General features: G+C 59.2%; 1 protein-coding gene across 1 annotated transcript; it reads right to left on the bottom strand.

Moving 5' to 3' along the window:
- Positions 1 to 768: 768 nt before the first annotated feature.
- On the bottom strand, positions 769 to 23,416 carry NUP188 (nucleoporin 188). Its single transcript, XM_054393632.1, has 44 exons — positions 23,391 to 23,416; positions 21,534 to 21,588; positions 20,942 to 21,015; positions 20,445 to 20,529; positions 19,794 to 19,874; positions 19,331 to 19,375; positions 18,684 to 18,776; positions 18,473 to 18,592; positions 17,950 to 18,161; positions 17,204 to 17,318; positions 16,588 to 16,788; positions 15,974 to 16,063; positions 15,623 to 15,688; positions 15,007 to 15,126; positions 14,489 to 14,615; positions 14,244 to 14,399; positions 13,794 to 13,920; positions 13,263 to 13,350; positions 13,096 to 13,172; positions 12,872 to 12,986; positions 12,453 to 12,573; positions 12,271 to 12,337; positions 11,746 to 11,874; positions 10,985 to 11,118; positions 10,604 to 10,710; positions 9,692 to 9,898; positions 9,275 to 9,444; positions 8,930 to 8,999; positions 8,295 to 8,362; positions 7,574 to 7,769; positions 6,875 to 6,952; positions 6,518 to 6,603; positions 6,026 to 6,168; positions 5,740 to 5,921; positions 5,232 to 5,432; positions 4,610 to 4,702; positions 4,245 to 4,403; positions 3,432 to 3,569; positions 3,018 to 3,092; positions 2,375 to 2,566; positions 1,677 to 1,808; positions 1,483 to 1,553; positions 1,159 to 1,288; positions 769 to 939 (listed from the first exon to the last, which is right to left on the bottom strand). Exons 1-44 carry the CDS (start codon positions 23,414 to 23,416, stop codon positions 769 to 771), a joined length of 5,193 nt encoding a protein of 1,730 aa, XP_054249607.1.
- Between the last annotated feature and the right edge of the window lie 123 nt (positions 23,417 to 23,539).

A 23,539-nucleotide genomic window follows, 5' to 3' on the forward strand; every position in this document is an offset into this window, starting at 1 on the left:
CCTAGGAGCTCCCCAGTGTGAGAGGGAGGGGAAGGGAGGGAGTGTGGGGAATTAAGGAACCAGCAAAGGCCCTGGGGGGCACTCACAAGCCGCCTGCCAGGGCAGTGTGGGCCCAGCAGAGCCCTGCCAGAGCAGATGGAGAGCTGTCACTGGCTGCTCTGCACAGCACACAGCAGGGCCTGGGCTGCAGTAGAAAGGTTTTAATCTCAGTATAAATAGGGCACAGTTACAAAAGTCTGCAGGGCTGGAGCAATGCAACTTGGACTAAAAACTTGGGGTGAGGCCTTGCTCTTCAGAGCCACCCAGGATACCCAGAGGTGAGGGAGCTGTGGGCAGCCCTGGGCACCCCCAGCTGGCCCTGAACCATTCCATACAAAAATAGCAATAGAAAGGTGGTCTCTGAATCGCTGCTGATCCCTTGTGTGCCCCAGCTGGGCTCTGCCTACCAGGGAGAGGCTGCTGGCACCTTGTGTGGAGAGCAGAGCTGGAGCCCAGCAGAGGGTTTGTGTCCCCTCCCCAGGTGCTGCAGCGTCCCCAGCTGAGGTCAAGCTACAAAAATAAAGGTTCTGGTTCTGCTCAGTGCTTGGCCCTGCTGGGACGCTGCAGCAGCTGTGGGGAGGGGGCTGCAGGGGGGTGGGCACCAAGAGCTGCTGCAGGAGTTCAACAGGACCAGGCAGGACAGGATCCATCCCTTGCCCATCCTTGGTCACAGCTCTGCCCAGTGATGCCTTGGGCCGTGGAAGGCTGCAGGTGGCAGCAGCAGAGCCTCTACCTCTGGACATGGCGCACGAAGGCCTGCACCAGCTGCAGCAGTGGCTCCTGCCCCTCGACGCCCAGCTTGGAGGCTGCTTTGCCTTGGGGAGAGGGCAGAACCCCACTGGCAGGCGAGGAGGGGCCCCCGCGGCGGAAGTAGCGAGCCAGGCTGGACAGCAGCGTGCTCTGGGGGGAGAGAGAGAGTCAGGGACCCCCACAGGGGCCAGGGAACCTCCCCACAGCCTCCCCATGCCCCCAGTGCCCACAGCTGCTGCCCGCTGCTGCGCAATGTGCTCAGCTGGGCAGCCGAGGCCAAATGCCCTTCAGCCAGCAGCCAGCAAGGCTGCACTGGCCAGCAAGGGAGGCTGGCACAGGCTGGCACAGGCTGGCAGAGGCCCTGCTCACCAGCTCGGAGCTGAGCTCCTGCTTCATGCGCTGCTTGTCGCGGGGGTGCACTACAGGGTCCCGCAGGTAGCGCAAGGCCTGGGAGATCAGCAGGTAGAAGCAGTTCTCCATCGTGAACATCAGCAGGGACCTGTGCAGGCAGCAGCTCTCAGCAGCCCCAGAAGGCTCAGCAGCCCCAGGGGGGGGTCACGCAGCAGCCCCAGGTAGGGGGTCAGGAGCTCCCTAGAGCCAGGAAGCAGCTCGGAAGCTACACAGATGCCTGAAAGCCTCTAGGCTGAGGGTCTGCTCCTCAGCCAGGACTGCATCAAACAACTGGAAACTTACTTGAGGGTTTTGGTTCCCTCCTGCATGCTCAGCCCTGCAGCCTGAGGGAAAGGCTCTTTCTTTTTATCCAGCTGGGAAGGGAAGAGAGACATCAGACAGACAACAGCAGAGGCCTCACTCTGCCCTTCAGAGCAGCAGCTGAAGGGGGGTTCTGAGGTCACTGCTGTGCCCCCCCAACCCAAAATGGTCACTACCTCTCCCAGCATGTTGAGGGCCACGTTGACTGTGGCCAGGAGGGTGCCAAAGGAAGGTGCCACGTCCGAGTCGAAGGCTGGCGTGGTGAAGCTCAAGACGAAGAGGATGTTGTACTCAGCGAGGTCCAGGGACTGTGGAGAGACAGGACCAGCAGTGGCTGAGCCCTGAGGCACTGCCACAGCAGCAGCCACCCCCTGTCCCTCTGCCCTGCCTTCTATGCTCAAAGCCAGGAGCACTGAGATTCCCCCCCAAGGCTCCAGTGCACAGATGGAGCCCTGCAGTGCTCTGTCCAGTGCTGCAGCAGCAGGCTCCAGGGCCTCCTCCAGCTTCCCAACAAATGCTAGCCTCGGGGACTCCTCCCAGACTGGTTTTCAGCACCCAAGTTTGGCTACCTGGAGGCACAGGAAGTGAACTGTCCAAAAGTGGGCAGCAGAACACTGCCAGAACCAGGGATTAACCCTTCCTGGAGGGCACACTGCAGGACGAGCAGAAGCTGCCTGCAGAGCAGCACCGAGGGCACAGCAGAGCGCACAGAGGTGCCCAGAGCCCAGCCAAGCCTTTCCCTGCATGCTGCCTGGCTCCCAGGGGGAGTTCCTGTCCTGCCCTCTGCAGCCCAGCAGCAGCCAGCTGCGTGGGCACAGCCTGTGGGTGCTGCACAGAGCAGAGCTCAGCGCCAGGCTCCAGCCTGCTGCTCTACCTGGTCGAGGAGGATCTGGCAGACGTCAGGGGTGAAGTGGCGCAGGGCAGCTAGGGACTTGCTGAGGATCCTGAGCAGACTGTACTGCACCGTGCGCAGTGCCCTCTGCTCCGCCGCCTCCTCGCCGCTGCCTGCCCGGCTGCCCCCTGCTCGCTGTGCCCGCGGTGCTGGCAGCGACTCCCCGTTCTTGGCCTGGGGAGACAGAGCGGGAGCTGGGCACTGGGCACTGGGCAGCGGTGAGGGTGCCATGGGCAGCAGCAGGGAGCAAGGCCAGTGCCAGCTGGAACAGCAGCAGCTGCAGAGCCCACAGAGATCCCAGCCCAGAGACAGATCCTAGGCACCAGGGACACAGCAGCAGCAGTTCACCCCCAGCCCAAGGATCCCCCAAGAAGAAGAGCTCTCTGAAGGACACCAGGTGAGCAGCGGCTGAGTTGGTGACACTGCAGCACTGCAGCCCTCTCGCTGCAGTGCAGGCTGCTAGGAAATCAGCACAGCACCACCAGCCACAGCTACTGCCGCTCTGAGCCCAGAGCTCTGAGCCCTCCCCACCCCTGGCACATCCTCTGCGTGAAAGTGCCAAACCCACACACTGCTGCCTGCCAGCCTGGGGCACCCCAGCCTGCCCCAGGGTGCCCATCCTCACCTGCAGGTAGTGCTGCAGCATTTTGCGGCTGTGCAGGAGGGAGGTGCAGGCCTGGCACAGGTAGCAAAGATTCACCTGGAAGGAACAAGGGGAGGGAGAAACTTGTCAGCAGCTCAGGCCCCATGGACTCCCCAGCACTGGAGGACAGTGACAGATATGGCTTGGTCAGGGCAGCCTCTGCAGTGCCCACAGTCACCTGGTGCTGCCAGCTGACAGCAGGGCACTGAGGTCTACCACATGCCCTGCTCCAAGATGTCACTGCCTGTCCCCAGCTGGGATTTCCCCTCCCTCAGCTCAAACAAGGCACTGCCAGAGGGTTTCTGTGACCCCAGCCACAGCTCCCAGCCAGGGATGGCTGTGCCCTTCCCTCTGTGCCTGGGACAGGAGCTACCCACAGCAGTGCCCAAGCCCGACCTGCACGTCCCTCATGAGCTGTGGCAGGTGGAAGTGCCACTCCTTGGTGAAATTGGAGAGCTGAAGGATGAAGCTCACGGTGTGGTCAGCCTCCTCCAGACAGGCCAAGCTCTGCACCGTCCGCACCGCCGTCAGGCACTGCCAGCAGGGAGAAACTCAGGGACTTAGTGAGACAGTGGAAAGTCCTCTCCCTGCTCAGAAGGAAGTGCTGAAGGTGGAGAGGATCTGCCCCAGCACAGCAGCACACTCCTGAACGTGGCCACATAGCACAGGGGCCAGACCTGGAACACTTGATGCTCTCAGGGGTCAGAGGGTGGCACTGGCTTGGCTGCCACACTGGCAGGCAGCTGCTTGCCCCAGACCATGCTTCCAAACTGGGACTGCAGCACCTGGGCACAGACAGGGGTCCCTCCAGCATGGGCACTGGCACAGGCCACCAGCTCAGGTGCCCAGCAGGGCAGGGCAGGAGAGCTGCCAACCTGACCATGGCCTTTTCACAACCTGAGTAAGGCTGAGCTGAGGCCAGCACCCAGCACAGCTCTCCTCTGCTACCCTCCAGAGCACACAGCCACAGTCAGCTGCTGCTGCTGGGCTGAGCAGGGCTACAAACACCTGCAGCAAAGCTACAGCCCCAGGAGTGGAGAGGATGGACAAGTGGTGCCTGCCCAGCTCCAGCTTCCTCCCTGCCTGCCTGCAGGGCTTGGGCAGAGCCCTCCCGCTGCAAGGCTGAGAGGCAGGACCTCCCTCAGTGCTTCTGCATTTCCTGATGCTTCCACACACAGCAAGGGAACCACCACAGGGGCTGTGATGTACCTGAAGAATCCTCTCTTGATGGACACCAACGAAGTCCAGAGCCTCTGTCAGGAAGTTGTACCTGAGGGTCTTCAGCAGGCGCTCCATGAGTGACATGGAGAGGCGATAGACCCCAGGCCAGGATGGGGAGTCCAGGGAGCGCCGCGACGAGGCCGAGCCCTGCATGAGCCACAGCAACAGCCCTGCCACTGCTGCCCAGCCTGGCACAGCCATGCACCCTCCAAGCCCCCAGGCAGCCCCCAGGCTCTAGGGACAACTGCTGCCCTCCCAGAGCAGGAGGGCTCTGCTCTAACCATAGGTGCAGGGCAGGGCAGGGCAGGGCAGGGGTCTCCCGGAGCAGCCCCCCCAAAGCCAGCAGCACCCACCTGGATGGCTCCATTGCTGCTGAGCTGGTAAACGCTCAGGAGGGGCAGGCAGACACTCTGTGTGACACCAGCCCCAGCCAATGCTGCTGCTCCCTGCAGGAGACAGAAGAGAGCACTGCTGAGAGCTGTCCCTCCCCTCCCCAGACCAAGCAGAGCTGCTCTGCATTAGCTGCTCCTGCCCTCTGCACTGTCCCCAGCCCCTGAGGGGCCTCCCAGCTGCACACACTGCTCCTGTCTTCTTAGCTCAGGATCGAGAGCTGCCCTCTTCTCCCAGTCCAATCCACCCTGCCCAGCTGTGCTGAGTTCCATTACCACCTGGCTTGACACATCCAGAGCCTCAAAAGGGCTGGCTCTGGGATCACCTAAAGACCTCCACCCCTGGCTGCTGTGCCACCAGAAGGGATATCCTGCACTGCAGAAAAGCTCAGTGGAGATGCCAGCTCCAAAGCAGAGGTTTGCTCTGGCTGCCTCAGCTCTTCCCCTCCAGGTGTCCAGCAAGCGCACACAGGCCCCACAGCTCCCCAGCCTCTGAAGGCCTTTCTCTAGAGCTCCCTGTCCAGCTGTGCTGCAGCCAGGACAATGAGATAGTTCCTATGCCAACCTCCAGCCCTGCAGCTCTCACCTGCTGAGTCTTTGCTAAAGTCAGCAGCAAGTGCAAGGAGGCCTCTGTGAAGTGCAGATTCTGTTTCACTCTCAGGCTGATCTCCAAAGCAGCCAAGATGGTAGGAAGCACAGGGACCTTCCTAGTGACCTGTAGCCAGTAGTCTCCATCCTCATCAACCTCACAGAGCTCTTTGGCCAGGTGCAGAGCCAGGACACATACCTGCAGTGACATGGCACAGGCTTAGCATGGGCACCAAGAAAGCCCTGGGAGCATTTACTAATCCAGTCTGAGCTCAACCCCACCCAGAAGGGCAGCCCCAGGCTCTGCTGGCCCCCACATGGCTCTCTGCACACCCTCTGCGACAGATGTGACAGAGAGGCAGCAGCAGCAGTGCCCCAGCCCCGTGTGTGCCAAAGCCACAGGGAGCAGCCCTGGCACCGAAACGTCCTCCGCAGGCAGCCAGGCAGAGCTGCCCCAGCCCCACAGGGCCCCTGCAGGGCACCAGGACCTCCCCCCAGGGCCTCACCCCGTCCCGCTGGTCCTTGTGCCTGGCCCTGCAGGCCTCGTCCGTCTCCATGCTGTCCTTGTCCTCCACAGCCTCCCCCAGCGCCAGGCTGTGCCGCATCTGCTCGCAGAGGGCGATGGCCTCATCCTGCAGCGTCTCACAGACGCACAGCACCAGCTGCGAGTACTGCGGCACCTCCCCCACTGCGGAGCAGGCAGCACTCAGCACCCGCGGCTCCCGGCGGCACCAGGGGCACTGCCAGAGGCACTGCCGGGAGCATGCCAGGCACCCGCTGAGCACCACTCACCTCTCAGCTCCTTCATCTGCAGCACAGTGATCAGAGCCGAGAAGACCTTGGCCCTGGTTCTCTCCATCTGCTGCTCTGCCTGCAGCACTCCCTCCAGGATCTGCGCCAAGGAGTTGAGGATTTTATCCACAGAGCTCAAGTGGCTGACAATGAGAAAGGAGAGCTCTCAGGTCAGACAGGGCCCTGCAGCCTGGCTGCACCACAGCTCCTGTGCCCCCACGAACCACAGCAGCCCTCCAAGGAAGGCCCATGGCAGCCCCTGGCTCTCACAGCACACTGGCAGCAGGGCTGACCGGGCACAAAACCCTCCTGAGCCAGCAGCAAGCAGGGAGCCAAACCATCAGAGTGCTGCCACGCAGCACCCTGCAGCAACTGCCACCCCGAGGGGAATTCCACAGCAAGGCTTCAGCTCCCTGCCCAGGTCACCACAGGAACCCCCCAGAGGGAAGCTGCCAGGGGTCCCTGCCCAGCACGGACTAACACAGCACCAACCTCTTCCACTGCTTCAGCAGGATCAGGAGCAAGGTGCAGAGCATGGAGCCCAGGTGCAGACAGGACCCTGAGGTGTGAACTAGGAGCTAAGGAGAAACACTGCAGGAGTCACAGATGCAGCACCTCAGAACCCCCCGGCCCCACACCACCACCCAACCACCAGCTTTGTGCTGCAGCTGGCAGCACTGAGGGTACAGGACCAGGTCCCTCTGCAGGGCCACTCAGTGGTGACAAGCACAGCACAGGCAGAGTGAAGGCTGAGAGGATGGTCCTCAGCCCAGTGAGGTTTGTCTCAGGCCATTTCACAGGGCCTGCAGAAGCTGGGAAGGGCAACTGGGGCAGGAGAGCAGAACCTACCAGGGCCTTGGTGCCACTGAGCACGTCCAGGAAGAGCTGCTGGTGAACTGCAGAGTCACTCAGGTGCATGATATCTGCCTATGACCCACAGAGACAGGATCAGTCCAGCACCCCAATACTTTAGTTTGTGACTTGCAGTCTTCCCCAAGCCTGCAGCTGCAGTGATGGAGTTTTACAGCAGCTCCTGCAGCACTGCACAGCAGCTGACAAACCTCTAACAGAGCCTCCCTGCCTCGCCTGGGTAAGCAAAACCTCTCCAGAATTCCAGAGGTACTCAGAACTGCCACCAGAATTGTTTACTGACCCCCTGCCCTGCTCAGACAGCAGTGCCTGCTCTGGGCAAGCAGCAGCTCCTCCACCTTCTGGGCCAGGCTCTGCAATTGCTGTGCTGAGCACAAGGAAACTGCAGGAAGGACCCAGCTGGCACCCAGGAGCTGATATCATGAACCACAGAGGGGGGGGGGGGATTGGAAGGGACCCCTGGAGACCACCCAGTCCATCCCCCCTGCCAGAGCAGGACCACCACACATCCAGGTGAGCCTTGGGAGTCTCCACAACCTCTCTGGGCAGCCTGCCCCAGGGCACTGCCACCCTCAAAGTTGAGAAGCTGTTCCCCAAGTTTAGATGGAGCTTCCCCTGGCCAGCTCTGTGCCCACTGCCTCATCCCAGGTGTTCACTGAGGCAAGAGGCAGCTCTTACATGGCTCGTAGAGATGATGAGCAGCATCCTCCATGCTGAGAAGAGCATCTGGTACTCGGGCATGGCGGCACCGCTGCCACCCTCGCCCTCTGCCACATGCAGTGCCAGCAGCCGCACATACTCTGACCAGTAGGCAAAGCGCTGCTTGTTGGAGAAGCTCTGCAGGGTGTCCTTCAGGGACTGATCCAGGGAGCCCCTGACCAAACCAAGAGCACAGGTTACCTGCAAGCATCCTTTGGTCAGAAAACAGAGTGCTGGGAGGCAGGCAGGAAGGCCAAGGGCACAGCTGGTGAGGGAAGGTCACTGCAGGGGGCTCCCACTTGGCATCATGATCCCTGCAGAGAACCTGGGGACTGCTGGCTCTGCTCAGCAGGAATGTTTGCAGGTCCTGACTGCAACAGGCTGAGGGCAGCCATGGCCAGAAACAGAGTGAGGAGGGGACTGCTGCACTGTTCCCCTGCAGCCCCTGCAGCAGCTGCACTCGATGTGCTCTGCAGTTGCAGCAGCTGCTGCACATCCCCAGTGCATCCCCCAAGGACACCTCCCTCCACACCAACATTCCCACCAGGCTGCAGGAGGGCTGTTTGTGAGGCACTGCTCCCACATTTTCTCAGGCTGCAGCACTTGCCCCTAAGGCCTGCAGGGTCTGGCAGGACTGAAGCATCAACACCCAAACGTCAGAGAGCTGAGAGGTGCAGGGGGAAGGCCACTGCAGACTCACTTGACCACGTAGTAGATCTCCAAGCATATGATTTTCATGATTAAGGCACAGGTGTCCAAGACACTGAGCTGTGAAAGCACAAGAGCAAGGGCTGAGCACTGGAGGCCTGCTCCATCCCCACCCTCTGGCTCCCCACTGCTGCAGCAGACTCCATCCCCCAGCATGGCAGTGCTCAGGTCCCTGCCCCAGGGACTGGTGACAAGGGAAGGAGGTTGTGTTCAGAGCAGCACTGAGCACAGCACCTCTAGAGTGGGGAAACTCCCCCAGACAGGGAGAACAACAAGAACCTGATGGATTGCTCTGAGAAACTGCTCAGCCCTGGCTCTGCCTCAAGCAGAGGGCAGAGCTGCCTCTGCCAGGCCGCAGAGGGTGTGTGGCATGGACACTCCAGGCAGCACTCCCTGCACAGTGCTGCCACAGATGCCAGGCCCCAGCTGTTGTCTCACGTGCAAATAAAGAGCAGAGGTTGCTCATGGCTGAACACCCTCTGCAAAGCCAGCAGCATTCCCCTCATCTGCTGCCTGTGTCCAGGCTACTTCCAGGAAAGCTGCAGCAGAGGGAAGAGCCACAGACAGCAGCCAGAAACCCTTCCTGAGAAGCACATCACTGCCCTCATCTGCTCAGCTGGCACCCACCTCTGAAGACTCTGAAGGTGGAGGAAGGGTCCCAAAGAGAGGGTTGGTCAAATTCTCCCAGAACTTTGGCCTGCAAGAGAGACACAGAAGGGGTTTCAGTCACCTCCCACGCTGTGCCTGGCAGCATCCTGAGTGATCCAAGCTGCAGCGAGGCTCTGGTGGGCACAGGCTTGGGCAGCCTTATAGGAGAGCAAGAGAAGGAAACCTCTCTGCTGCTGAAGGTGCTCAGGGACTCCTCTGTCCTCTAGTCCACACCCTGCAAGCCCCTGCTAGGGCACACAGAGACTAACAGGACTCTGCTGAACCAAAGAAGTGGTCTGGGAGAAGGGCAGAGGCAGGACTCACTTGGTCCTCAGCACCAGCATGGCACTGTCCCGGCGGTCCTGCCACAGGGCGTGCAGGAAGGCGATGGCAGCGCGGTGCAGCAGGGGGGGGCACCAGTACCTCTCCTGCTGCTTGCAGTCTATCAGCTCCAGGACCACCTGCAGGCAGCTCCACTCCCCTAAGCTGAACTCCTAAAGCAAAAGGAATCAAGAGGCCTCAGCAGCACAGAGCCACTGCACAGGCACCTGCTAGAGCAGAAGGCACCTGAGGGCTGGGGGGCAGCAGCACCATGCCCGGGGGGGCAGCAGCATCTGCACCTCTCTGTGTTTGGGGCACACCAGGTGAGCTGTGGGAGCCACCAGAGCTGGGCCAGCAGTGCCCTGAGCCTGCTGGGAGTGCTTCAGTACAGAGCCCCTGCGCAAGCGTCTGCTGCTCTACCTTGGAGCCGTCGCTGCCATCCTTCACCTCCAGGTTGAGGAAGAGCTCGATGAGCCCAGGCTGTGTCTCCACTGCCACTGTGAGGAACTCCAGGATCATGACCTTGATCCTCATGTCCTCGATCCTGCTCTGCAGGCGCGTCAGGAAGGCGTCGCGGATGGCAGCGGCGTCGCTGCCCAGGCAGGCGTAGACAGACATGGGAGCCACCTGCAGGGACAGGGGCAACAGCCCAGCTCTGCAGACTGCCTCCTGCCTCTGCCAGGGCACTCACTGCACACCAGAGCTCCACAAGATCTGGCACCGAGTGCTGGACACGTGAGGAAACTCAGCAGCTGCCATCAAGCAGGAAACAGCCTGCAGAGGGACGCACACCTCCCTCCCAGCCCTGCTCTACCTCTCGCCTGTTTCCCAAGGGTTATGATAAACCTGGGAAAGATGAAGAGAAAAACACTTCTGGAACCATAACTCTTGAAATAAATCAGCCCAGAGATGGACTTCTGGGCTTCAACCAAACTGCCAACACATTCCCAGCAGTTCAATAGCCAAGAGCTGAGCCTACAAGTGAAAGCTGAAAGCTCCTGATAAACACTTTGAGAGGGTCCCCTCCTCAGGAAGAGGTTAAAGCTGCACTTAGGGGGCTGGAATTAGACTGAAGAGTGTGCCTAGAGAAAGCTGCTCCAAAGAGTGGCAGCAGCTCAGCTGGAGCTGCAAAGGCTTTGTGGCAAACAGCCCTCAGGGAGGGAGTCCTGGCACAGCAGCAGGCCCCAGTGCTGCACCTCATAGCCTGCAGCCCAGGCTGCCTTCAGCTGGCCTGCCTGAGGCTCCCTGACACAGCACAGCCTGTGAGGTGATCCTGGCAGGCTGCCAGTCTGGAAGCAGGCAAGAGGCTCAGCTCAGCTGAGCTCAGCTTACCGTGGCCAGGCGCTTGAGCAGCTGGATGGCCAAGCGTGGCAGCGCAGGGTCGTGCTTGTGGTAGATGTACTTGGCCAGGACTGCAATCAGGTTGTTCCCATGGGCACCTGCAGAGGACACAGTTCACATCAGGGAGAAGAAGCTGCAGCAGGGCCCAGCTGTCTGCCAAAGAATGACCTCCACTGCAGGAGGTGAGCACTAAGTCAGGCTCCCCAGGCAGAGGCCCTCAGGCATTCACTACCTCACAGAGAACAGAGCTGCTGCTGGCCCCGATCTGAGGGGGCAGAGCAGGCTTCCTGCCACCCCTGCAAACCTCTCCTGGAACCCAGAGCTGCCTGCAGTGTTGCTGCAGCCAGCAGAGCTGGCGGCACAGGTACAGACCGTGCTGGGTCAGGGCCTGCTCCAGGGGAGACACCACACTGCAGGGGGGCTTCAGGCGGAGGACATTGTTGGTGACGGAGAACGCCAGCTTCACCGTCTGGATCAGCAGCTGCCCCTGGCCCTGCGACTCATCGCTGCGTGGGCACAAAGAAACAGATCACAACTGTGCCGGCAGCTGGCAGCTGCTATCTGCACCCTGTCCCCAGGGGCACTTCTGCTCCTGGCAGCTGGGAATTGTGGTGTCCCCCTCACTGCGACGCCACCAGGGAACAGCTGCCGAGACACAAACCCTCCCACAGCCACAGTGCTCCCCGCAGCAACCCAACCCCCTGACAGCCTGCACTGCTCCTTCTCCTCTCTGGGATATGGAGATTTGAAAAGTATCAGGCCAGGGGCAGGAACATTCCCAGCCCCACAAAAAGCAGTGATCCAGCCTGGCTCTGGGAGTTCAACACCATGGAGGAACAGCAAAGCCAAAAGGGCTTCCCACACAGGTCTCACTTCCTCCTCTGCAAGCCTGGGTTCCCTTCAGACTGGTTTTGAACAACTAAAGTTCATCAGCCACAAGCTGCTGCTGAGCCTGGCTGGCTAGGTGCCAGGGGAACTGGGCAGGAAGACAGGAAAGGAAGGGATTCAGCCACAGCTACAGCAGAAGGTTCCAGCATCCTCAGTCTGCCATGGGGAGCCCTGCACTGACCCCCCCTGAGGGCAGCCCAGTCAAAGGCACAGCTCAGGCAGCTGAAGTGGAGCCCAGCACTCACCTGCCAGGCTGGGAGGCCATCACCATGTCGATGGTGTCCACCCCGATGCCCATGATGTTGATGACAGCTTGCCCTGCCTCCGTGTTGGCCAGGCTGAACACACAGAGGGACTGGAGGCTGGGGGCACTGCTGGGGCAATAACCACAGCACACATCATCAGCAGCACTGCCAGCATTTGCCCACCCAGCACTCAGCACACCACCACCTCTACACCCCCACTGCCCCCTGCCTCATCCTCCCTCCTAGATGGAAATAGCAAAGAGGGAGGGAGGGCAGCATGCCCCAGACAGCCTCTTTGCTGTCCTCTTTCCTCTCCAGGTCTCCAGAAGCAGAGCTGATTTGCTCTGGCCCTAATCTTTTTCTCCCCTTCCTGTGCTCAGCAATGCAGGAAGGAGCTGCAAGCAGCACTGCAGTCCAGGTTGGGTCACTGCTAGTCACCTGCAGCCAAAACCTGACACACAGTGGTGTTGCCTCGTGCCCTGCCAGCCAGCCCACAGCTGCTCTGGCAGCCAGCCCCTGTCCTACCTGCTGCAAGGATCCATCTCAGGGCACAAGTTCAGGATAGCATGGATCAGCTGCAGGATCAGGCATCCTAAAGCACAGAGAACAGACTGCTCACCCTCCAGGTTCCCAGTCCCTGCTGTTCCCAAAGACACCTCCAAGCCCAGCAGCCCTCTCTGCCCCTCCCTCCCCCTGCAGGGCCTCACCAATCTTCTCCCTCACTCCATGGCAGCTGTAACGCCACTTGTGGTAGTTGGGCAGCATCTCCTTCAGCACAAACACGATGCAGGGCACCAGCCCCTGGCTCTGGGTGCTACCAAGCTGTCCCTAGAAGCAGAAATGTTTTCATTGCCCTTCTGGCTGGAAGGACAGAGGACCTTTGGCAGGAGGAGATGCCATGGCTTCAAGCTGAAGAAGCCATGGAGCATGGGGATGAGGATTTCCAGGTGGTTCTGTTCTGCTGTGGATCAGCTGGGTCAGAGCTCTAAAAGGATCAGAGTGCAGACAGAGCACCAACAGCAGTGTGAGAGTGACCCAGTGGTCAGCAGAGAGCCACCAGAGGAGATCACTGCTGGGCACAGCTGGAGGTCTCTTTGCTCCCCCGGCGCAGCCCAGCAGCACTCACCCGGACCAGTGTGGTGAGCAGGTTGAGGAAGGAGATGGTGACCTTGTACTGGCCCTGGGGCTGCTCTATGCTCATCAGTAGGTTTCCGTAGCCCCCAGCATTCATCCCCTCTGCACTGTGAAAGCAGCAAGAGGGTTTGTTACTGGCCAGCAGGGTTCTGACACCCCAGGCACAGACTGCAGGAGCTCCTGGGACACCTGGTGAGGGGAGGGAGCCCTAAGCACCTGATGACACGGTTCATGCTGGACACTGGGTTGGCAACGAAGGGCAGGAACCCTGTGTGGTGAAGGTCAGTCCAAACCTGCAAAGGAAGCAGCAGAGAGGTTCCCTCTCACCCACACCCATGGCTGGTAGCTCCCAGAGGCAGCAGAGCCAGGAGGAAGCTGCTCACCTTGGCTGGCATGCGAGCAGCCAGCACAGTCAGGCAGTTGACACAGGAGGCAATGACATCCACAGGAGGGGAGATCACAGTTGTCAGCCTGCAGGAGAGAGGCTGCATGCAGGGCACTGCCAGCCTGCTCTGGCCTCTGGGCTGTCTCCCCACCAAAAGGCTGCTCCCTCCCTCCCTCTCCTGGACACCAGTCTGCACCTCCAGTCTAGACCTGCCCCACCCCCACACTGAGTCACAGCCATTTACTGCAGCAGGCAGGGCTGCAGTCACTGTGCAGCTGAGCAGCAGCTCCCAGGCAGTTCACACTCAGAGGAGGCTGCTTCAAGCCCCAGCAGCTCCTGCTCTAGTACTGTCTGACCCCTGTGTGAGCAGAACCAGCAAGAAAAGAGTCCCTGAACGGACACAGGGTTCAGGGAAGAGGTGGAAATAAAGCCACTCTGCTGCATCAAAGCACTGAAGGCTGTGCAGCCAGGACAGCAAAGTCCTTGGCCACCCCTGGTAGTCTGCCAGGCAGCCCTGCTGGTGCCTCACCTCTGCAGCAGCATGTAGATACGTGATGTGATGGGCAGGAGACAGTCTGCTATGGACACATCAGTGCTGATCACTTTATGGACCAAGTCAATTATTGGCTTGACCCTCTGGCAGTGCTGGATCACATCTGGGTAAAGAAAATTCAGAGTAGAGAGCAGAGCCAGGCTGGAGCAGCAGTCAGCTCAGGAGCAATGCTCAGGGGTCTGAACATACATCCCTGTGACCATTCCCCATACCAAACACCTTTCTTTTACCCACTTCACTTCTCCTCACCCAAAGCCTCTCTCAGCTCACTGCCTGCCCTGGGCCTCTGCAGGGAACCTCACACATAGGTTACAGAAGTCACTAATCCAGGAAGGCCTCCCCCACACCTCCAGAAGTGCTGAGAGCTGCTCAGTCCTGCTGCCAGCCTCCAACTCTTCACTCTCTGCCCTCCCCAAGCTCTCTCACCTGCTGTGGACACCACATGCAGCAGCATCTCTATCTCACAGGTGAAGAGGGTCCAGCTGCTGTAGCTGTAGTCCCAGCGCACCAGGTAGGCTCTGTCGTCCAGCACCACCTGCCCCACCGTGCCCTGAGGCAGCCTCAGGTTGGTCTGGCCCAGCCCTGTGGGGACAGGAGGCAGGGGGAGTGTGGGCACCAGCAGTGCCCAGCCCTGGGAGCACAGCAGAGCAGGGGGAGGGCAGCTTCCCTACCAAGGGGGTAGAGCAGCTTGGGGGCCTGCCTCCTCCAGAGCGTGCCGTCCTCCTGCGAGGCCACATCGGGCGGCTTGTGCCTGTACAGCTCCATGTAGAAGGACATCTTGTCCAGGAAGCTGTACACCTGCAGCCACAGAGCTCAGCACACAGCCAGAGAGCTAGATCCCCCCCCAGGACAACCACTGCCAGGAGCAGGCAAGTTGTACAACTTCCTTCTAGCACCCCCAGGGCCAGGCGAGTCCCAGCTCAGGCAGCAGGGACCCCTAGGGGCAAACACAGCCTGGAGACTAGGCACTGCCTTCACCTCCAGCCAGGGGAGCTGGAAAGCTTTCCAAGGGCCAGGGAACAGCAGCCTGCATCAGCACAGGACTGAGAAGGAGCCCTGGGCACTGCCCTCTGATGAGATCTTGATGTCTGTTATCTAAGAGTGCAGTTGAGCTGCAGGGGTGATGCCAGAACCACACAGCCCAGCCCTGCCCTGCCCCCCAGCTCCCTGACACCAAGGGCTCCTCTACCTTCTTTGCAGTAGATTTATCAGACACAAGGGCTTGGAGCAGCTGAAGAAGAGGACTAAGAAGGTGGGGGAACATCCCACACACACTGTCCAGGATGATGCCCAGACCTGCAGTAGGTTCCTGGTGGTAGAAAGAGAAAACAGAAGTCTCATTACCAAAGGCAATGCTGAGATGTCCTCAGCAGAGCACAAGGAGACAGCTGCTCAGAGCTGGACATCTCATATCAGCCATGCACACAAAGATCACTCCAGCCCCGGCACAGACTGAAGCAGGAGGCAGTCAGTGTGCCAGTGCCAGGCAGGAGCCCAGACTAAGGCAGGACAATCTAATTCTGAGCAGGGAATTCCAGCAGGATGCTTTGGGCAGCAGTTAGTCCAACCCTGCACCCCAGCCCTGCTTTACACTACCACCTACAGCAACACTTCCCCAGTACCCTTCAAGAGTAAAGCCAAGGCTGTACCTGAAGAGCAGGAAAGGGCAAAAGTAAATCAAAGAGAGACACAAACAAGCAGAGCTCCTCAGGTCCTCCTAGAAGCTACCTAACTACACACAGCCCCCAGGGGATCTTCCCCCAGGCTTTAGCTGGGCAGGTCCCAGGTGCTGCTGAGGCACTGACCGTCTTCCAGAAGAGTTGAGGGATGCTGGAGGCTGCCAGAACTTCACATGCAGCATCAATGATGTCCTTCAGGGGAAGAGAGGGTGGAGAAAAGAGAAGTTGCATTACACAGGGGGTTCAGCACAGCCAGGTCTGCCACGGCGACCACTTCCAAACCCACAGACCCCCAGCTGCCTCCTGTTCTCCCTTCCCTCAGCAGCCTGCAGAGCTGTGTGCTGCAGCTGCACTGTGCAAAGGCAGCAGGAAAGCAGCAAACTCCTCTCCTAGCTCTGAGCCACAGAGTTTGCAGCCTCCAATTCAGGCTCAGGATGTGATTGAAGTAGCCAGGGGCAGGGAGCCTGGGATGCCTACCTGCTGATTGCCCAGGGTGTGCAGCTCCAGGGATGTCAGCACAAAGGACAGGAGTCCATAGATGCACATGCAGGCCGTGCTGGCAGTGCACTGCAAGGGAAGAGCACACAGGGGCTGGAGGGAAGGCCACAAAGGGCAGAGCATAGCCCAGCTGCTGACAGCTCCTGGCCAGAGTTCAGCTGCACAGCAACAGGAAGTCTGTCACCAGGAAGCAGTCTGGGCACTGCCAGGGTCAGGGGGATATCTGCTCAAGGGGCAGAGCATCAGCACCCACTGCTCACAGAGCCCAAAGGGTTTGGTTCCCTGCCCCCTGCCTGCAGAGCTTACTCTGGCACAAGGAACCACACAGACAACAGTGCAGGCCTAACCCCCTCCTGGCTCCAGCATGGCAAGGCCAGCTATGGGCAGAGCAACAACTCTGGTTAAATGCAGTTGGTTGCGCCCAGGGGAGCTGCAGCTCCTCAGCTCACACAGGTGATACACAGAACTGCTGCAGCTCCAATTGTGATCTCTGCTGCAGGAAGGGCAGATGCCAGAACTGCCTCACTGCACCCTCTGCCCACAGCCACCCCCTTCCCACCCCAGAGCTGCAGAAGCCCAGGGCAGAAGCTCACATTGGTGCCAGCGGTGCTGAGGGCACGCAGCAGCCGGGTCAGGTGCTGGAAGGTGCCCAGCTGGATGGCAGCACTGCCCAGCCTGCGGACCGTGCCCGCCGCCTCCTCGGGGCTGATGGTGTGGCGCAGCAGAGCCCAGGCCAGCAACACCGGGGCGTGGTGGCACACATCCCCCAGCTGCAGCAGCTGCATGTCCATCTCCTGTGCAAACAGCAGAACAGAGCTGGGAGAAGTTCCCTCTGCAGGCAGAGCTGGGGGAGCCCTGCTGAGCCACCGCTGCCCTCCGACATGCAGCTGGCACGGGGCAGCCTCTGCTCTGCCTTCCTGACTCAGAGCTGCTCTGACCCCAGATGCTCTCTGTCCTAAAGCACTGACACCACAAACCTTCTAGAACCTTCCCAGTGCTTCTTTCTCTGGACAGACCCTCCCTTAGAGAAAGGCCCAAACCAGCCAAGGGGAGAGGAATTCTTTCTGTTCCTACAGCCCCAGGGCGTTGTGTGGATGCCAGCTCCTACACATGGTCATCAGACTCAAGGATCAGACCCTTGCAGGCAATCTCCAAACAGTGCAGGTTCTGCACTGCTGGGCCTGCCCAGGGCTCCTCTGCCAGCTTTACCTGGTGGATGCTCTGGCTCTTGGCTAACTTGTGCTCCTCTATCCTGTCGTCCAAAGCACGCTCATGGAGGGAGTCAATCTCCATGCCTTCCACCAGGATGAGGGCACTGAAGTAGCTGCAAGCAGGGACAGCACAAAACCAAGAGCTCAGGAACGTTACTGAAGAGCTCAGGGTGGTTCATTTTTCAATTACCACCTCCAGTTTGCTTTTGCTCAGCTGGTCTTTGCAGCCAAGAAACAGCAGTAGGTAACCCAAAGCTGCTCTCTGAGTGCTAGCAGAGGACTGATTGCCCATTTCTGGTCACTGCAGTGTGGGGACAGCTTCTGTACCTCACTGACTGCCACCTGGCAGGGTCTCCTTCCCCCTGGCTGCAGCTGTGTCCCACCAAGCTATACCTGCCCTTTGTCAGCAGAGCCAGGAGAGCTGAGGGAAGGCTGCAGTCAGCCAGATCTCAGGACTGGCCTCCAGGCAAGCAGCAGCCAGGCACAAGACCACTGCCCTGCACCACAGGACCACCAGAGCTGAACACTGGAGCTGGCACAGGGCTGCCTCTCTGCTTTGCCACCACACCTCCATTCTGCCACAAGTTTCCAAGGTGGCCACAAAGCTGTTTTACTTTCATCACAGCAACCTCAGCCTGAAGCAGCAGTGACTTGGAGAGGCAGCAGCAGGCCTCAGAGCAGCTTTCTCCCAGGGCAAGCAATGGTTTGGCTCTGCTCCCCCTGCCCAGCGCACAGCACTCTTACCCGATGCGCTCCACCAGGTGATCCATGCTCTCATCCACCAGATGCCTGTTGGTTTGCCTGGTGCCAAAGCCCTGCTCCTTGAACAGTTTTGCAAAGGCCAGGAGCTCCTCAGGTGCCATCTCAAAGTATGCATAGTAGAGGAAGATGACCTCCAGCAGCATGGCCTGCTCCCGGAGGCACTGCATGAACCAGCGGCACACCTGGCGCTCTGTCTGCACAGGGAGAGCTGCATCACCACAAGAAACCCCCAGGGCAGCCACCAGCTGGGACAGCTCTGTGCCAGAGCCAAGGAGAGGCACCAGAGCGCTGGTGCAGAGGACACGCAATGGACCTGTAGGCCCAGGGCTCTCAGGGCACTCATGACAAGGAACAGGAGGAGCAGCCCTCTGAGCCTGTTCTGTCAGACAGAGCACCCGGGGGGTGGCTGTGGGACCAGGACAGATATCCTTTGTAACTACAGCTGCACAGAGGCAGCTCCCAACCCCCTGCCTGTAGGAAGGGCTCAAGGAACAAGCCCCAGTACCATCAGATTTCCATGTGTCTCCCAGGTAGGAGCCTCTGCCTTGTACAGTGCCTCAAACTGCTTCCGGTAGTTAGGAACCAGCTCCTTGTCCAGCTTCTCGATGCACTGGAAGTACTGAACCTTAAACACACAGAAATCAGCAATCCTCACCTGGTCTGACATCACACATGGGCAGTGGCTGCCCTGTGTGCATGCCAGCACAGGCACTCACAGTGTAAGGATGCCTCTCGTCCTGGAAGTACGTAAGCAGGTGCAGCACACAGCGCAGGATGCAGAGCCGCTCCTCGTAGTAATAGTCAGCAAGCTGTGAGCAGACATCAGCACCAGGTTGGCATCCTGCCCCACACTTTCCTCTCCCAGGCACTGGCAAGGCCTCCACCACAAGAACATCCAGTGCCTAACCACCATCATAGATGCAGTTTCAGAGTGGTGTTAAAGTTATCTGAAAAGAACCAACCCCCCAGGACTGACCCAAGGTGCCCACGTGGACATGGCTGGAGCTACACTGAGGAAAAGCCTGGGAAAGTAGAAAGACAGAATGGAGGATCTCTCCTTCCTCATCCCTGTCAGCCTCTGCCAGGTGCAGTCATCAGCCTCCATCCCAGAGCTGTCACCTCAGACCACAGGGTGTAAAGATAAGAGCATTTGCCAAGCTCAATTCGCTGGTAGTAAAAATCTCCTCCCTGTAGCAGCTCTTAGCACTGCTAACTCCAGAAGCTGCACATCTTTCCAGAAGCAGCTTCTAATTGTTTTCTTTATCAGAAGGAATATTTCATTTATTCCAAGCTCCTGTGGAACCACAGAACTGAAGCTGCTCCTCTGCCAACAGATGGACAGAAAACACAAATGGAAACTAACCTTCAGTATCAGAGCCTGGCTCTGCCTCTCGTCCTGGAGAACTGTCTGCAAGCAAAGCACAACAATAAACATCAGCTGCAGAAGCACCTCTGGACCAAGGACACATTCACCAGAAAGGGCTAAAATACACCAAAGCCATTTTCCTTTCCACTTCTTTTGGAGAGAGTCCAAAAGCACGAAGGCAAACCACTTGTTTCTAACTCTTCATCCCTACTCACTCTCCTTCACACATCTGTAACCCTCCTGCATCCCTGTGCTGCAGAGAAACTGAGGCAGGAAGAGGCAGTGGACAGGCCTCAGCTGGTACCTTTCCTTTAGCAGCACTTGAGCACTGTGGGCTCAGAGAAGAAAAGCTACAAAGCCATTTCCCAGTCTCAGCTAAGGCTCAGATGTGACCACACATCAACAAACGGCTGTCAAGGAGAGACGTGGAGCAAACAGAAGGCAAACAGGAGCTGCGGACCTTCAGGGAGTCCCTTGTTCCTCGGTAATCCTCCTGGAGGTAACACTGCAACAGCTGCACACTCTGCTCCTCATCCAGGCCCTGCAAAATGCAAAGCAGAAGTGCTCTGGGGTGGCTGGAGGGCAGCTGAGCTCGCTGCAAATGAGCACACTCAGGCAGCTCTTCTCTGCATCAGGCACATCGCTGTTTTAGTCACAGCTTGTGCTCACAGCTCTGCCAGCAGCTTGGGGTCCCTTGGATGTGGCCAGGTTAGCCTCAGCTGAAGAAGTGCCACAGACCGAGGCACCGCCGCCAGCTGCTGTGTTCTGAGCATTGAGGGACAGGGAGCAACCTCGCAGCTCCAGACCCTCCCAGCAATGCAGCTGACTGGTGGAGCATCAGCCTGGAGCTGAGCAGGATCTCATGTGTTCAGAGAACCCCAGAAGGAGCAGAAGCAGCTGACTGCTGCTGACAAGCGAGGCCCTGCAGGAGCAGGAGGTTACAGAAGAACCACAGCTGCCAGAGGCCACTGCTCAGTGCAAATATTCACCTGCAGATCACTCTGAACTGGGAGGAACTTCAGTTTGCCTCTCCTCAACATCAAGAAGCTCCCTCAAGTCTCAAAATCCCAACACCAATGCATTCCAAGCAGCCAGAGAGCAGCTCACTCACCAGAAACTTGCTGACCCTGAGGCCCAGCTCCTTCAGCGGCGCAGCAACATCTTTATCAGCTTTGATCTTCTCTGCTGAAATCGCACTGCAGAGAGCAGACATCAGGCACTAAAGCTGCAGCAGTCCCATGGGATGAACCAAAGAGGCTTCACTTGCAAGAGGTCAGTCTGCAGTGCTGACCAAGGGTCAGGAGCAGCCTGCACAGGCTGGACAAGCACCTGAGTGCTGCAGCCCAGCAGGGCCAAGGGCTAAGAGCTGCCTGACATCAGCAATGAGAGCAGAACCTGCTGCTTGCAGCCTGCTGCTCTGCATTTCATGCCCCAGAACTGGGGGGGAGTGAGATGGGGTTAAGCACTTTCTCTTGCTACTGCTCTCCTGAAATCCCAAGGCCTGCAAGAGTCAAATCTCCTTTTATGTCACCAAAGATGCAAGAAGCCTCTGTAGTGAGGGGCAGCCCCCTGCAGAGGCTGCTCCCCCAGCTCAGGCCATCACTGTACCTTGGAGGTTTGTAGTAGGCAAGTCCCTCTAACAACCTCTGCCAGTGCTTGTTCAGCTCTGCTGCAATCTGTGCCTACAAAAGAACCAAACAGTGTTGACCAGAGTCCTCAGCACCCCCTGTGCAGCATCTGAGTGAAGCAGGGACATTGCTCCCCATGGGGCACAGCACAGGCAGCTGGGACTGGCTCCCAGCTCACTACCTGCTGCAGCCCTAGGAAGGGAGAGGAAGGAGGAGGCTGCAGGCTGTGTTCAGCAAGGTTTGGATTGCCAGCCCCTGGACAGTCCTGGAAAGCACAGACTCTGTCCCTGCAAACAAGGGAGCAGGATGCAGCCCTAGGAACACCCAGGCAAGGCAGCCTGGAAAGCACCACTGGTGTGAGCTCCAGACATGGAACCTTCTCAGAGAAACCCTTACAGGCAGCTCATGAAGCAGGGCAAGAGTGAACCAGGAGTGGAGACAGAGAAACTAAAATTGCACTGAGCAAGAGGGAGAGGCAGCAAACACTGCCAGCAATATCCAGAGATGCACAAAGGCCCTGCTGGCCATGGAGCCCATGCAGGGCAAACCTGTTCAGCAGGACACACACTTACAGGTTCTCTCAGAGCTGATCTGCCCAGAAGGATTGTCCATAATTCTCTGCTGCTCCTGCCAACAAAGGGAGAGGATTTTAATGCTGAACACTACCCAGGCTTCCATGTAGCTCACACCTTTGCAAACCTGTAATTAACCCAATCACACTAGAATAGAAAAGAAAAATGGTTGCAGGGAACATCAGTTTTTAGCTGACCAGTTTCAGATGTCCTGGAAGAAGCCAGGAAAGACCCCAAGAGGTGCCAAGTGCTACAGCAAGGCTTCCAAGCTCCTATCAAAGCAGCACCACATCTCCATCAGGTTGCAGCTCAGTGTGCTGCACTGCTTGGCTGTTAGAGAAACCTGCTGGCAGCAGAGAGGAGCACTGCATTCACTCACTCCCTGCTCCCCTGCAGACAAGCTCTCTGCGACACCTTCATGCTTCTCTCTAAACTGCAAGATAAGCCTGGATGAAGTGAAAACCTGCACCACCTTTACATCTGTAGCACATCTGCTGCAGGGCTCCAGGACATTCACCTTTGGCTCCTTGTTTCTACCCCAGATCTGCTCAGAAAAGCCAACCTGCACCCTCAGGTTAGTGCAGATCAAACCTTGGCCCTGGTGCATGCATCCAGAAACAGGAGAGTCCCAAAACCAGCTCTGAAAAAAAGATGTTTGGCAAAAAGAGCACTCCAGGAATTCAGGAAAAGGCGTCAGTAGCAGTGCTCCATGAATTGGTAGTTCCCCGTCCCAGCTTCCCCACACAGGCTGTCTCCAAAAGCAGCAGCAGTCATTGGCTTCTTTTTAGAGCAGCCTCATGAAAATAACTCGGCAGTGAGAGTCCCCTGCAAGCCGACAAGCAGTGCCCCTGACCCAGTGACCAGAGCCATGCTCTGCAGGGCAGCATTGCTGCTGCCTCCCAGCCCCTCAGCAATTAGCTGCTAACAAACCTCTCCCAACAAACCTCTCCTGATCTCCTCAGCCACCAGCTGTAGCCAGCTGTGGGTGCCACCCCTCCAGCTCACGCAGAGCACCAGGGGCTACCCTGTAGCCTGGTACCATGTACCAAGAATCAACTGTGCACGACTGGGGACCAGCCTGGCAGAGCCAAGCCCACTCTCTCTTCTTCCCTCCTAACCTCTGCTGCGAATCAAACCGACCACGGTTTGGTGGCCCAAACCAGCTCGTCATGTGCCCAACCGATCAGCGGTGCTCCTGTCCCCATGCTTTGGGTAAAAGCAGCCATCAGAAGGCTCCAGAGCTGGAACCGTTACAGCGAACGGCAAAAACATGCTCAGGACGAGCGGCGGCACCGACCTAACGTGGTCATCACCCCCGCGCTTCATTAAGGAGCTTTCTTGAAGCATCTTCCCCGCCCTGCCGGGAATTTCTCACTCGCAAAGCGTATGCCTGGGGGCGAGACCCAGCCCCTGGGGGCTCTGCTCCCCAGCAGAGCGGCTCCGGGCTGGGGCTGGCCCTGGACGACCCCTCGGGGCCGTTACCGCAAGCCGAGGTTTCGGCTCCGCCAGAGCGAAGCCTCGAGAGCCCCAGGAATCATTTCGCCGCTCGCAAGCGGGCAGAACGGCGAAGCCGCGGCAGGATCCCGACTCGCACCGTCGCCGTGCCGCCCGGGAGTCCCGGAGCGGCCGCTCCGCGAGGGTCGGGGCCTCCCGCGCGCGCGGGCGGCGAGCCCAGCCCGGCGCGAGCCCCGCAGCCGTTAGCCCGCCCTGCTCCCGCGGCTCCGCTCCGTTCCCCCCTACCCCCCTCCTCGTCACGGGCCCCCCTCCCCCGCCCGGCCCTGGCCGTCCCGGCCTGCTGAGGGCGACCCCCCAGCAGCGAGGGCTGGGGGTCGCCCCCGCGCCCCGCCGGAGCCGCACCTTGCGCACAGCCCGCCCGCCGCCATCTTCGCTTCCCGCTCACGTGACCGCCCGCGCGGCGCCGACCCGCCCCCTCCCCCTCTGCTGGCGTCACGTGGGGGCGCCGCCGTCCCGGCCCCGCCGCGCTCCCCGTCCGGGGTCATGTGACA

Source organism: Indicator indicator, chromosome 28 (genome assembly GCF_027791375.1).
Source record: "Indicator indicator isolate 239-I01 chromosome 28, UM_Iind_1.1, whole genome shotgun sequence".
Taxonomy (NCBI): domain Eukaryota; kingdom Metazoa; phylum Chordata; class Aves; order Piciformes; family Indicatoridae; genus Indicator; species Indicator indicator.